Source organism: Phaenicophaeus curvirostris, chromosome 1, assembly GCF_032191515.1.
Source record: "Phaenicophaeus curvirostris isolate KB17595 chromosome 1, BPBGC_Pcur_1.0, whole genome shotgun sequence".
NCBI lineage: Eukaryota > Metazoa > Chordata > Aves > Cuculiformes > Cuculidae > Phaenicophaeus > Phaenicophaeus curvirostris.
The window spans coordinates 74,553,706-74,568,975 of record NC_091392.1 but is presented as its reverse complement, the minus strand read 5'-3'; the positions used below and the strand labels follow the sequence as shown (position 1 = coordinate 74,568,975).

The following is a 15,270-nucleotide window of genomic DNA, read 5'->3' as shown; positions in this document are numbered from 1 at the left end:
GCTGTAGTTACACGCCTATTGTGTAAAAACCTAAGGAAAAGGCAGACATACAAGCTACCCTGAAGTAGGGAGGTTGATTCTCACCAGGTGTAAATGGCTCAAAAGCCCGTGGAGCTCTGCCAATTTACTCCAGCTGAGGATCAGCTCCACGTAGATCCGCTCCAAACTAGTTAGCTATTTGTGTTTGTCTTGGAATATTGCCAAAGGGCTCATCGCAGTACCCAACTGTGTTTACATCTTTGAAACATCCTGAAATTGCTGCTGTCTAAGACTACAGATAGAGCTTCTAGTCCTTTTGTTCAAGAAAAAAGGGGGAAAAAGCACCAAAACAACAAAAAAAGCACTTTAAACTCTAAAATCAGCTCTGTCTCATAAAATTAAACTTTTAAGAAAACGTGAAAAATAAAGAGAAAACTGCTGGGGGGGATTGCAATTTCACTCTCGTGGTTTATGAACTGCAAGAAAGTGAAGCCAATTCCCTGTAGAGAAATTACAGGTCTCTTCTACAGGTCTTAAATTAAAAAACGGCTGAATCCAAAGTGAGCTAGTTTACTGGATCAGAAGATTGAATTATTTCTGCTAACTGAATGTGAACTACTTCCTTTTAATAATACACAACTAATAATTATTGCCCAAGAAAGGACTTTTTCCTAGCAAGCTAATTAAACTAAAGCAATATATTTTTCGACTGCTCTGAAATTTAACTAAAGCTAGAAACATTTGCAAGAAAACAAGCAAATGCAAATCCCCACTCACATACAGAAATACAAAGCCACACAAATGTGTTCAGACATTACAAGAAATGGGACTTGCCCAAAAATCTTATGTGAAATTAACATAACTGCTGGTCTACATTAAGCACACAAGCACACACAGGCAGTGTAATGTCCTGCACATTTTTACAGACTCACTGAAGGAACACAACCATGAAGTGGATGCAAAGATATCTTTGGCTTCAGTAACTGATCAGGCTCACTGAAGCCAAAGATATCACTGTGAATTGTACTATATATTTGATCCATATCCCTAATAACACAAAGAGGTACAAATAAGGAGCATGCAAAGCTGTTTGACTTACTGGTTTTCCTCTATTGTGACTATTCTGTTATAGGTTTGACCTGTTCCAGACTCCTCAGCCCTGGGTAATGTTTGCAAATGCTTCTGGGAAGAAATTTGGTTTGACAGAAAACATTTTCTGGAACGTTCATTAACAACAAAAGGCAAAAAAAGGGATACTCAAAATTGCTATGACTTCAAAAAAATCTTGTGGGGAAATGGAAAAATAAAATTTCTCATGAGCACATAATAACTAGAATTTATCACACTGGTCTGACTGATGATGTTTATGAGCTACAACAGGTGTAGTTCAGTTTACATCTTCATTTGCTCACATAACCAACTGCAGAGTTTAATTAGTTAAGAACAACTATGTTCTTTTAACACGCTACAGAGAATTCACTTGGAGTGTAAGAAATTTTTATTTTGTTCCATACACATTTTTTTCAGTCATGTTAATGATTCTTGCTAATTCATTTCACTTAATTTGTACCATGGTGTTCACTAGAAAAACCTCTCCTGAATTCGAAATGATTGCTCACATGAGCAATAGCACCTGTATACCTAGTGCTTACTGAATGAAACTCACATTTCCTGTATTTCCAAGTCACTTAAAAATAACACTTTCCCAGATGTGTTTATCACATGAAATGCACCAATTTTAGCGAAGTGCCAATAGTAAAATAAGAAAAGAAAGTCAGGAGGAAAACAATCCAGTGATCTTTTTCTGGTCTTAGAACAGTACGAGTGCACTCTTAACTCACTTTCTGCAACTGGAAAACCTTTCACACTTCAGGAGTTCAATATCACCACCACCTTCCCTCATCTTCCAAATGCTGCATGCTACAAACTAAACCACAGTGATTTGTGGTTTAAAGTATTTTTAGAAGCAGCACTTCCAAAATGTAAAATGGTTTCCAATAACTATGGAAGAGGAAAAAACAATATCACTCCAGCGTTCTACTAAAATACAATTAAACTTGCATCGATGTGCCTCAGATGGTTAATTAATATATTTTAACAGGATGATGAATTTTGCTATCTTTCTTCAAACACACTGCCATTTCTTGTGCATCTCTCACATCCTACCTACTTTTTACTGAATGCCTGAAAATAAAACATCTTCAGCATCCTAACCACAGTAATATAGCCACATCAGGCAGGCTTAGACATCAACCTTCTCCCCAGAATTTCTGCAACTTGAGATGCTTCAATTCTAAATATCAGATACAGTCTATTATTCCCACTTGTGATTTTCATTTTCTTCAAGAATCGTGTCAGTCTACCTGAACTACTCACTTACATTGCCAGTCTATAAAGTCACTAATTAAAAAAAGCTCCAAACAGTTCCCAACTTTAAAAATCAGGGAACATCTACCATTTTAAAAACACATTTCTGAGCTACCAAAACCCAGCACTCTGTAATACATCCACATCCTGCATTTATTTCCACATCCATTCATACAAACTGTAGCACTGACAGAGCTGAATATGAAAAGCAGCCACCTGCTCAAAACTCCACTTAATCTGACGTTTGCAAAAATCCTAAAGTGGTATTTTATTGCCTTAGAAAACAGTACAGAAGCAATTGCACTTCAGTCATTTGTATTTTTGTCTTTTGACCAAATGAGACTGCAGAAAGACTAGAACGTAGGAGGATTAAGTATTTCACCTAGAAAAAACTCTAGTACAGTTTTGTCCAACAACACAGTTCTGAGTCCCTATAATATTTTAGTCATGGGGAAGGTACTGAATAGGGTTTTTTGCAGATTTGAAAGGAGGCATAAGACCCAAGAAACAGAGTGGTCTCTTTGAGGCAGAAATTATTATTTTCTCTGAATTTTACAGGGAATGAAACCTGCAACATAACAACTTGCGCTGCTGCTGCTGCTGCAGCTGCTCTGTCACACATAACTTGGGAAGTCTATTATGTTAAATGAAGTCAATATTTTATTTTAATACAGTTTCATTTTAATTGATGTTCACCTCAATGACTGTAAAGATTTGTACAAGGCCTGGGAAAGTAAACATTGGATGAGTCATCACTGGCAAAATGAAAGCGTGTCCCTCTCATGAAATGAATCTATAAATCTTTGCTACATTATTTTACTGATGGAAACTGAGCTCAGGAGGAATGAAACAACTATTACAACTGTTCCTGAGAAGATGGAGGAGGAAGGCACTGAAACGGAGACCCAGGGTATGGGTGGCCCGGAGTCTGTGTGGAACAAGAAGACTGCCACATTTTGCCTTTTGCGTACTCTTTTAAATGATCCCAAATCCACATGGAAGTTACAAGTCTTTCTATCCAAGGTGCACATGTGTACACACATGTGTGCACACACACATACACACAAAGAAGAGAGAGAGCATACGAAAAGTATGACAAAGTCGCCTACTTGGCAATGAAAAAACACATCAGACAAAACAAGAAGTCAGAGTTACACATCTATAGCAAAGCACTACCGATCACACTGGGCTATAAAGCTTGAGTAAAGATACTCGGCTGCATACTGCTATAGTACAGGTAGCTGCAGTGCATCAATAAAGGACCAACAGCCTGTAAAGATTTACAGCCCTTACACCAAAGTGGGATGACGATTTGGAGAATAAGCCCTCTGTCAAGGTTGCTTTGGGCTGAGCTGGTGGTTGGTAGTGACTAATGTAACCTACAGGTTGAAGTCTTTCATCCTGGAAGGAATGTGGCCATCTTCTCTGACAAAGCCAGAGCTCGCTGAATGGCCCTGACCCAGAAAGCTATGCCCAGCAAAACCAACACTTGAACAGAAAAAAAACCTACTCCCCACACACACTCCCCCCCTAACTGTCTTCACTCTGTTGCCATTATGAGAACAACAATATTGTACTAGAGCTGTTGGCCCGTGTGTAAATATTCAGGGGCCACTTCTAACCAACGCTCCTTTTGAGAGAAGCTACAAAACCCCATGACTCCAGCCCAGGCATCTGTCACTTCAGGACAAATGGTCATGAGTGTCTTTCTAAGCTGATATTAATCTTTGCTCTTCCATTTTCCCTAAATGGGAAATGAAAGTTTCTTAAGTTCCAGATGGCCTATAACAAAGGAATGAAAGAGGAAATGAGAATACATAGAAACTAGGGAAAACTGTAATTGTGCAAAAAGAAAAATGAGGTTCTGTTTCACAGGAATAGATCCCTACAGATAATCAAAGCCAAGCAAAAATCCACTCTCTGGATAATGAGTCTGGAGACTATCTCGTCCTAAAGGGCTTCTTTAAGCTATCCAGGCCAATATGTCATCTAGAATAATGAAATTGTCATATGTTTGGCAAAAAGGCATTGATTGTCCCTTCCTTTCCCATACCGTAGAAAATGGGAAAAAAAAAAAAAAGAGATGAAACACTTTTCTTCTACCTTGTATACCTGTTTGAAAGCAGGAGGACCAAAGTTACTCCCGCAGTTGTGTAGAGCTCCTTAGAAGCATTTATGGAAATTCAGTGACTAGGAAGAAGACATGTTCCTTCTGCCATTTGTCTTTCTCTTGCTATGTCAAGTAAAATGTATACTCTGACCCTGCCATTAATGCACAATGATCCACCTATTAATAGAAAATGCCACTGGAATTCCTGCCATTTTCCACAGGATCAGAACATACACACAGAATACCTGTTCTTCTGCAGTTACACATCTCTTCTACAAATTTAAGGAAGGGGTACAATGTTAGACATTGGGGGAACAGCCAGTATAACCTTTGACAGACATGAGCAGCTTCTGGTTATTGATCAGGGGCCAATTTATGAGTCTTCAGGTCTTATCATCAGTTATTGCATGCAGCAGAACAGAGACCCAAATTACTTACCCACCGAGTTCTAAAAAACACAATGGAAAAACACATAGCAGAGCAGAGTCCATTATTGGAACCTTGTGCAGCAGAAAAGCAGATGTAGCAACAATCAGGATCACACATAGAAATATGAACCTCAGACAGGTGTACTCATGTTGATACAAAAACATACGAGCACCTTTATAGGCATTTATTTTTACATGGCAATTGTGAATAATGACTATAAAAGGAAAAATATATAGCTGAATCATTCAGCAAGCATAGCAGATCTTGCACACTGAACACATCAGGGGTTATTTGTGCAAACACAGTATGTGAATGTGCAAATAAAATCTTCAGCAGTGCAAAGGTACTAATGGATTGTATAGCCTATCTTTGTTGCAGCTATAGCTGTACTAAAACTCCCACCTGCATAATAACAACACGTTGTGGGGGTAGTGAACTGTAATTGAAGGCTGAAAATCTATAATCAAAATACTCATTAAACATTCATTAACATGGTTCCATGAATGACATCATCATAGAGATAATAACCAGTCTGATGACACAGATAAAACCTTCTGCTTCAAATCTAAATTCTAATTTCAATTATTATCTCAGCTTCCTGACTTCCAAACCACCTGTCGAGACCTGTACAGAGTTTGCTATCAATAGCAAAACCTCCTGTTGGAAGGACTTTGATGATACCTGTTCATTTCAGGTATCAACAGTGACACCTAGCTCTAGTTCCATAGTGGGACTGACAGAATCACAGAAACATTTCACAAAAAGGACCCTTAGGGATCTTTAGTGCAACCTATTAGTCCCTACTACCAATCACCACTAGACCTGATCAGCCATGACTGGCTACCCAAGTCCTGAAAATACCTAACGATGGATTCTAAGCCACCTCCCCAGTGTTACCTGTGTGTGTGATCCCACTTGCTGCATTTTGACTTCTACATTACAATTCTGCTTGTTACTGAAAAACAAATTAAAACTCCATGGGAAAAGGGTTCATCTTTGGGCATGCCTAGTAGTCAAAAGTATGTTATATGGGATTATTACATAGAACTATTTGCGTTATTCTGTCGGCCAGTTTGACTTTTCTCATAGTAGTCTAGAATAAATTAGGGTGCTTAAAAGTGCTTTCCAATGAGTATCTTTCCAACTTACAATAAATGCTACTAAGGAACTTCGTTTTACATTCCTAGCAACTACGGCTATTCCCTACACAGGATTGTTCCCAGGTCAGTGTCCTGGCCATGTCCTGGGTTTTGCTGGGATGAAACCAGAGTGCATCTTCCTGTGCCTAGCTTTTTATGAAAAAAAATCATGGTGTCCAGGCTTTATATGGGAAAAAAATAACTACAATTCTCAGCATCCCAGCTTTGCTAGAAGGAAGTGTGTTGCATTCCTAATGATGCCATGCTCATCCAGATCTGGTCACCAACATTGTATGCTGCACTGTGAAAAGCATCAGCCCTAGGCCAAACACAGACATCTTTAAAATTCGAGATTGCTCTGGACGTTTATACCATCTTGGTATTCCAAACCTTCTCATGAGGTATCTAATGTTTTTATACTCCTCTCCCACATCATCTACACTGATAATCTGTGGTCCAAGATACCAGTGTTGCAAATATCAATTCCTATATAGCTGCTTTCATGCTTTGCATTTCAAAATGGCTGCTTCCTCCTTGATGATAATACTGGCATAATTAACATTTAAAGTAGTTAAATTTTCACTAGTGAGTAGAGACTCAATCTGGAACTTGAAATCTTGCCCTTGGGATAGCCCAGGAGAGTTAAAGCTTTGCTTTCTGACACAAGTCAGTGTCCCATTTCTTCTCTGCAACTAAAAATAATCACTGAGTTTTAGAATAGAGATCAAAATACCCAAGTGCTATTGAAAATATTTAACCACACACAAATAGTACATATTTAAAAGGGAATAGAGACTGGCAAGCTCTCATGGTTTACTTTGCAACTAAAACATCTTAAGCAGAAGTACAATCTACCTGTATATAGGTCATATATGAAAACACAGATGGCTACAGGTAAACACATCATGTTACTGCTGGTTGGCATTCACTCAGAGCTTACTCCCGCAGCCTCAAAGCAGTTCACAACTATTGATTAACCTGCATCACAAAGGAGGGATATCCCCAGCTAGTACTTATTTTTACAAAGCATGAAGTAACACAAAAGGTCAGGGCTGTAACCAAAAAATGGAAAGACAGTTTCTGGAGCTTCAGCTTTTTAATTTCTAGATAGCTCACCATCTCGTTAAATAAGAGTCATGTATGGACAATAAACATAAACTGTAAGTAGGAGTTCTCCAATGAAACAAATCAATTCAAAAAGCTATTTTCATAAAGCATATTTACAAGGCTGGAAAAGAAACTATTTTAGGATTCTACACTAGTCTTGACTAGGTTCATAAGCATTTTCTACAGGACTGGCTTCATGATGCAAGGGCAAAAAAAGTTTCACCATAGAAAGTTCACCAAATTTCTGCAGTTTTTTAAAGATTACATTATTATGATGTAGAAAGAAACTGAGATTGATTTCTCAGAGAGGCTATGACAAACTAATCTTTTCTCTTTTCAGGGTGAATGAAGTACAGAAGCAAAAAGAAATGCTAAAGAACAGTAGTGATCAGCAGGCACGGACTTGTATTACACCTTTCAATCTAGCAGGCAGCTAGTTTAACCCACACAAAATAGCTGTTTCTCTTCCTGAGTTTTCTGACTAGTGGGCTGGCTGATGTCACTTTGTTACTTCTGCATCTGTTATTCTGATAGACTAATGAAGACTGACATTATTGCCATTATTGACATTGTTGCCATTTTCACTGGCTATGACATCAATTAGCATGGAAACTTAATTCAGCATTGCATAATAACGAAGAAACCTCCAAACCCACAACAGTCTGGCTTAAAGACTTCCAACAAGACTTCAAATCATATGGAGTAAGCAAAGACCTTCAAAGGACTTTACAACATGCATCTTCCAGGACTGTAAGTGGGTAGGAGATGAATTAGCAACACTGTGAGACATGTAGTGTGGAAGTTTAGACGTAACTCGAAGATCCATAAAATATGGAAAGCAATCTTTTTTCATGAAGAATAGGTCACACCAGATAGCTTAGGCAACTTGTGTAAAATGACAGGATTGGCGCACAAAAGGAAGGCGGCAGATCTGATTCTACAGAAACATTATTTATGGGTTAGTGGGTGGACTAAAGTTTTCTCAACAGATTTTTACAGATCTAATCGTACACAGAAAGTTCAAATAGTTTCCTTTAGCCCCTACTTAGTGCTACTTTATAGATAGTGTTTTGTTTTGTTTTAATTTAATTTATCTAGACTTTAATGAGACTTTTGGTACTTTACTGCCTGGAAGATTATTACTGACAGTGGAAATACTGTGCCCGGTTACGAATATTGCAATGAAGATATGAAGTTGCCAGACATATTGTAAACAGAACATAATTACAGTATTTACATTTGAACATCAAAATGGTAAGAGATGCCAAGTGGCATTTCTCAGAAGTTAATATTGGGACTGATACCATCTAATATCTTCCCTAATAATCTGGAAAATTAAGTAACCAGTACATTGATTGAATACATAGAAGACAGAAGAAGATGACGAACTACAACACAGCACGTGGGTAGGTTAGAAAAAGAACAGAAAGATCTGGAGATCCAAGAGGGAGAGAGAGAAGAGTGCATCTAAGAGGGAAGACATTAATGCAGACAAATGCGAAATAAGCTCAGAAAAAATTAACACCCATCTCAAGTAACCAAATGGGAAAATGCCAATTTTCATTTAAAAAAAGTCCAAGAGATTTCACAGTTTATTCACACTGAAAATTCGCATTGAGGTATATGCATCAGGCTTGACAATTTGTTTGCTACATTCCAGCCTGACGTGATTTTAAAAAGAAGAATATTAGATTCCCTTAAAAACCTGCCTTTTAAAATAAATTTTAATTTATTTTAAGTGTATACCAAATGCTCATGAAAGACTGAATTTACAGTCCCATTAGCAGAAATAAACATAGTAATGTAACATAAGTAAGACACACAGAAGCAGCACATACAAAGTCCAAGGTGGAAGTCAGGAAGCCAAAGTCCCTCAGTCAACAATACTGTCAGGGAGCTATAAGCGTTCACTCTATGCAGTAGTGCAAAATCCACAAAATATATTAGCTTGCCACAGATTTGTTGACTTTCATTTAGAAGCTCAACTATACCTTGACAAAAGCTATTACTGTATAAAAGAAAGTAAGATTCTGAGGGATATTAAAAAAAAAAGCCTAAACAAATACTGAAACAAGCTTGCTGCATTGACTGCTGTACACACTAATGAGCCTTAAGTAGAATCACAGAATCATAGAATCATAGAATCATAGAATCATAGAATAACCAGGTTGGAAGAGACCCACCGGATCATCGAGTCCAACCATTCCTATCAAAAAAAAAAAAAAATGTCTGTAGTATGGAAACTGTCAAAAGAACACAACCTTGAAATAAAATTAATCTGCAATTATATAAACTCACTAAGTGTAGAAAACATATTTTATGATACAACCCCCCCGCACACATGGACTGTGTTCGAGAACTGCTCCTGGCTGAGAGTTTGAACAGCACGTTAGCTTTTCCCTACCACTATTTGGTTAACAATACCAATATGTAAGTACATTATTTTGTTAAAGGAATGATTCATTACTAGAAAATATAAAATTTTATCAAATTGAGTATTACTTTTCTTCCTAACACAGCAATCCAAATACAGCTGATGCATACAAAATGTCTGATGTGATAGCAATCAACAAATTTTTTATTTACGCTTAAAAAACCTGCTTACCAAGGGGAGCCATATATTCTGAATCCCCTCACCGTCACTTCAGAGTCTTGAAGATAGATGCAGTTTGTTAGAAGAGACTGTACATTTTCATAGCTCTCTGGCTTCAGCTTAGAAACAGAGGGGAAATAGTAAAAGTCCTGCTTGATTAAGTCAGCCATGAATTCCTGGTCAAAGGTCAATTCATGATTTCCTGCTATCACAATCTTGTACTCATAGGGCAGGCTACCTAAAACAGTGAAAAACAAACACATTACTTGTTTAATGGAAAACTGACAGAAGAAAACAGACTCACAAACTATTATCAATTCCTATAATACGCTCACGTATTTGAAGCAAATCAAGCATATCCCTACTGCTGTAATTCCTGATGATTTCGGGTAAATTATATGACTGTCTTTTTCAGGGCACGCTATGATTTAGCATGCTTAGTATTAATGTGTTGAAACTACTTTCAACTCATCAACCTTAAAAACCAGTCTGCAGACTTCTGCTCTACTATTTACTTCTAGTTAATTGCCATTTGTGCTGCAAGTATCATTTACTGTGACAGTGATGATAACTCTTTGACAGAAATTAGGGTTCAATGAAGATTGGCCGTAATGCTTCATAAAATAATGTAAGCTTTCTTATCCCAGAGCTGTGGTCTTTTATCAGTTTGTACTGAGGAGGTCTTACAGACTCAGAACTTGGTTCAGCCAGAGTGGTTAGCTGCCCTCTTTACCCTGACATCAGGATCAAGCCTTCAAGCAAGAGAGGGATTAGGTTTAGCTGTCAAAACTCCACATCCCACTGAGAAATCTCATAGTTTGCCTCTTTCCCATGTTTTTTCCTGTTCCATTCTCTCAGTAACTTCCTTAGATCCACGGACTATAATTTAAAGTGACTCATGTTCAAGAATCTTTTACAACTGGTATTTAGTGAAAAACTGTACAACCTCCTGCTGAAGGCAAGAATATAAATGCCCACATTCCTGGGTTCTTCCTGAGAGCAGCACTGCAACAGAAACTTCCACCTGACTCCACATTTGATTATCAACTAGATTCTGCCCTTGAGAGCAGACATCATTTGTCTCAAAAAATCTAATAGAAACCTTCTAGGTATATGTGAAAGGAAACAAAGACAGAAACTGTGTAAAGCCGCTTTCATTAGCTTTGCTTCTGCACTATTGATTTACATCAGGATGAAGACAGTCAGAAGAGGAGACTGGAAGCAGAAAGAAATATTGTATTGAAAATGAGATCCACCTTGCATAGCAGCAAACATCACTTTTTATTTTAAAAATGTATAATTGATAACATAGAAACCTTCAGTGATGACCCCAAGCCTAACTTAGAAGTGGGATGTTTAGAGAATGTAAAACATCAGTCAAGATGCAGTGGGAAAGATTGGCATGAGTAGGACTTAAGAAAAAATGCAACAGCATAACTCAGAATGATAGAAGCAGGAGACAGAGAGCAGTCCTAGCACAGAGGAGATGCCATGTAGCTGAACTCATTATATGCCAAATAAAATGATCTGGGTAACTGTGAAGTCTAAGTTTTAGACACTTGTAACACCTGCATTAGGAAACTGATCATACAGGTTCCAGCCTTTCCTGTGGACCCAATACATACCTGCCTTTAGAATTTTTATTCACATCAACTCTTTTCAGATATCTGTTATTACAGTCTGAATGTTCAAGAGTTTATTTATCTGAAAAACTACTTGAGATATATTTTTTATCATTTCTGCTTCTGAAATGCTTAGCATTTTGCAGATGTGTACTCCACCTTTACAAGTTTTCCAGGCATGTGCACGCATGCACACAAAAGTTAAAATGTTTCTTATACACTACAATATGCTTGGGCACCTACAGGTCTTAAAGCGTCCTTGGGAAACAGGCAAATAAAGAAATCCTATATGCTGCAATTCCATTTCTATTCTGCTTTGTAAATCTTTTCCAGCTCATCTGATCCATCCGTCTAGCAGCCAAAAACCTGTACAAGCTGGTTATAGTTGTTGCTTCCACTAATGTATTTATGTCATGTTGCTGTCTATGGGTGTTACTTAGGCAAATTAGCAAATTACTCTAAATGTACAGTTACATTTATTATAGTGGCGGCCAGAAGCGCTGCTGTAGTTACAGGTCTGTCAGCTTTTCAATTAACAACTGTGTTTTTGATGAGTTTGCAGCTCAGTCTTTTTTCTCTCTCATTCCACACCACGCAGCAACTCACTAAACTTATTTTCCTCTCTTTGTCTCCACAAGCCTTCTTTACCCCGTAAATCTGAGGTTTTTTCTACCTTTACATCTTAACTTTTTGTCTAACATGGGTACGTTTTGATGCTTGCACATAAATTTAACAATATTTTGTTTAAACTTTGTTCCTTAGAAGACTTATGAACATGCTCCGCTTTTCACCCCAAGTGCTCTCAAAGTGCGAAGTCAACCTTAAGTTATGAATCATTGAAAGCTTCATCTTGGCTGCACTGCCATTGTGAACTATATGTATAAGAAACCAGCTGAGTGGCTGCAGAAGAAGACCCTCAGCTATCAGATCACAGGACTGATTACACTCTTCCCATCTTCCTTGCTTCCACTGCGATCCATACTTATTAATGCTCACTCTTGTTCATATGCAGAAGCAAACACTGCACGCTACATCTCTTTGCACTAAAGGCATATTACTGACCTCAGAGGGACCAACACTGACTCACTGCAGCAGGACCACAGTTCAACATGGTGTGCCAACACCTTCAGAAATGCTGAATGTTTCAAATGCCTTCTATAGCATTAAGATCCACCAAACATTAGCAGTGTCTGATCAATATCTAGTGGAAAACTACCTTAAAGCAGTAACTCTTTCCTACTTCTAACCTACAGCTCCTTACTTTTCCTTTTTATGTTATTATTTAAATTATTCTATATTTTCTTACTCCACCATGGCCTTCCAACACAAGTACATAGGCATAGACTGCTGCACAATTCGTAGCCTTGTCTCTGTCCTTGGACAGAACCCAGACCTCCCTAAGAGCCCATAGCCTAATAGCTGCTGTCTGTATGGCTGTGTTTTTACATGTGTCCATAGCTGTATAACAATTACTTTTTCATCTATTAGTTTTTGTACCACCATCTCTTGATCAGAGATAATTCAAACACTTCTAGGTCAACCTGTTTATCCTGACACCTGCTAGTGGGTGCTAATGACAAGCTGGATAGAAAAGACATCAGTTATCTTTCCTGCCCCTGGTTAAACAAACTGAGCTGAGAATGCTGAATTCTCACTCATGCGGCTTTTCATGTCTTCTTATAACTACATTTTGCTAAGAAAATACAGCAGTGGCTACAATGTATGCATTGCAGCAGGTTCCCTTAGAACTGGCTAGCATTTTCATTTGCTAAGCTGTTTCCCTTTTTTTCTTCTTCTCCTTCTTTTTCAAAATTGCCATATGCTAAACATTAAGTTCCCTGACTGCTCATCTGCGTAGGTATCAATGGTACCACTAGAGCAACCTTCAGCATATCACGGATGACTGACAGCCCTGAGATAACAGTGAGGGGGATGCAGCCTTGGCAGTAGTACTTCCTCAGTCCTCCCAGCGAGGGGGCTCACTGCCCAGGTGGGAGTGTATGCATCCCACAGTCCACACAACGCTGTGTGGCTGGTGCTGCTTGCAGGGTTTCATCTGCTAAGACCACAGAATCCTTTCTGAAGAATAAGGACTACTGCACAGGGATGGCATTTCCCTGGAAAACTGGAGCAAGAATGTCTTGCCAACAGGTTCACTAATACAATGGGAGGAGTTTTAAATTGTGTGTTGCGGAAGGGTTGTCATGCTGTGAAGAGAAGTGAAGGCAAGGAGGCAGGGATGAAGCAGTTGGAGGATGACAAGATAGTGAAGGCTCTTTCATTACCTTTCTAAAAACAGCTGCACTAGGACTCCTCTCAGGTACCTGTATGCACACACACAGCATGGGAAGTCCATGCACAGTGGAGTGCTGTGATATCTGTGAGATTGAGATATGGTGGTGGGATAGCTCACCTGACTGGAGTGCTATGGATGGGCATAGGCCTACCACTTATCTACAACAGGTCTAATACTTTTGAAAAGTCTGGAGGATCGGAGTGGAAAAGTCTAGCGGATCAGATTCCCAATGAGTGGAAAAAGGCAAATGTCCTGCTCATCCTCAAGATGAGCAAGAAGAGGGGCCTAGGAAACTACAGCTGTCAAGCCTCACACCAAGCCTGGGAAAATTATGGAACAAGTCTCCCACAAAGTAATTTTCCATGATTTGTCATGAAACACATGAATGTCAGGAAAGTGACTGGGATCAGCCATCACTGATTTAATACAGGTAAATCATACACAACTGCTTCTATGAGGAGATGACAGGTTCTGTGGATAAGGGAGAGGACTGGGCATTGTCCACCATGATTTTAACCTTTGACACTATCTCCCATAGCATCCTTGTAGCCAGATTGGTGAGATAAGAATGGATGATAAGATGGGTTGAGTATCACCTGGAATAGTAGGCTCTAAGGGCTAGACTCAGTGGTACAAAGTCCAGCAGTCAGTCTCTAGAGGTATTCCTCAGCTGCCGATATTGGAGCCAATACTGCTTTCCTTCTTCACTAACAGCCTAGAGGATCTCATGGAGTGTGCTATCACTAAGTTTGCAGATAATACCCAATTAGGGATAAGGATCTGCCAACCAACTCTGGAAGGCACGTCTGCTATTCAGAAGAACCTCCAAAGGCTGGAAAAATGGGCTGACAGGAACTTTATAAACTTAATGTAAAGTAAACGCAGAGGTCTGCAGCTAAGATGGGGTAACTTACTCCAACAAGACTCAACAATGAGTCTTTGAGGCAAAGACAGCCAACCGCATCCTGATCTGTATTAGTAACAGTGAAAACAACTGAACAAAGGGAGTGACCTTTCTCCTCTATCTAGCACTTGTGAGACCATATCTGGAGTGTGGTGTCCAGTGCTGAATTACGCAGTAAAAGAAAAATACTGATGAACTGAAGCAAGTCCAGCAGAGAGCTGCCAAGATGGTTGGGGAATGTGACATACAAGCAGAGGCTGAGATCAGAGTCTGTTCAGCCTAGAGAAGATGAAGAGAAGACCTTATCGCTGTCTGCAACTACCTGATCTCAGGATAAAAAGAGGGCAGAGCTAGGTTCAAGAGGTACACACAGATATGACAACAGGCAACACACACAAGTGGGAACATGATAAAAGGTAAGAATTTTACCATGAGGGTGGTCAAAAAGTGGAACAGGTGCCCAGAGCAGCTGTGAAATCTCCATCCTTGGAGACACTCAGAATTCACCTGGAAAAAGTGCAGAGCAGCCTGCTCTAACTAGACCTACTTTGAACAGGAGGCTGGACTCAATGACCTCCAGAGGTCCCCTACATCTTGTGTGATTCTAGGTTTCTGTCAGCCTACACTGGAAAACAAACAAGAATTTTAAAGAGCCTGCTATGCTGAAATAGAATAAAAAGTCATTTGGTGTTGTGATTCTAATGGAACAAATCTATGGTAGACG

General features: G+C 39.0%; 2 protein-coding genes across 2 annotated transcripts in view; both read right to left on the bottom strand.

The window, feature by feature from the left end:
- LOC138724325 (patatin-like phospholipase domain-containing protein 2) overlaps positions 1 to 15,270 on the bottom strand; it is a 520,777-nt gene that overhangs the window by 249,168 nt on the left and 256,339 nt on the right. The window lies entirely within an intron of this gene.
- MPPED1 (metallophosphoesterase domain containing 1) overlaps positions 1 to 15,270 on the bottom strand; it is a 65,229-nt gene that overhangs the window by 18,808 nt on the left and 31,151 nt on the right. The window contains 1 exon segment of the mRNA XM_069865343.1: positions 9,737 to 9,989. Within this exon segment, the coding sequence (XP_069721444.1) occupies positions 9,737 to 9,989 (253 nt within the window).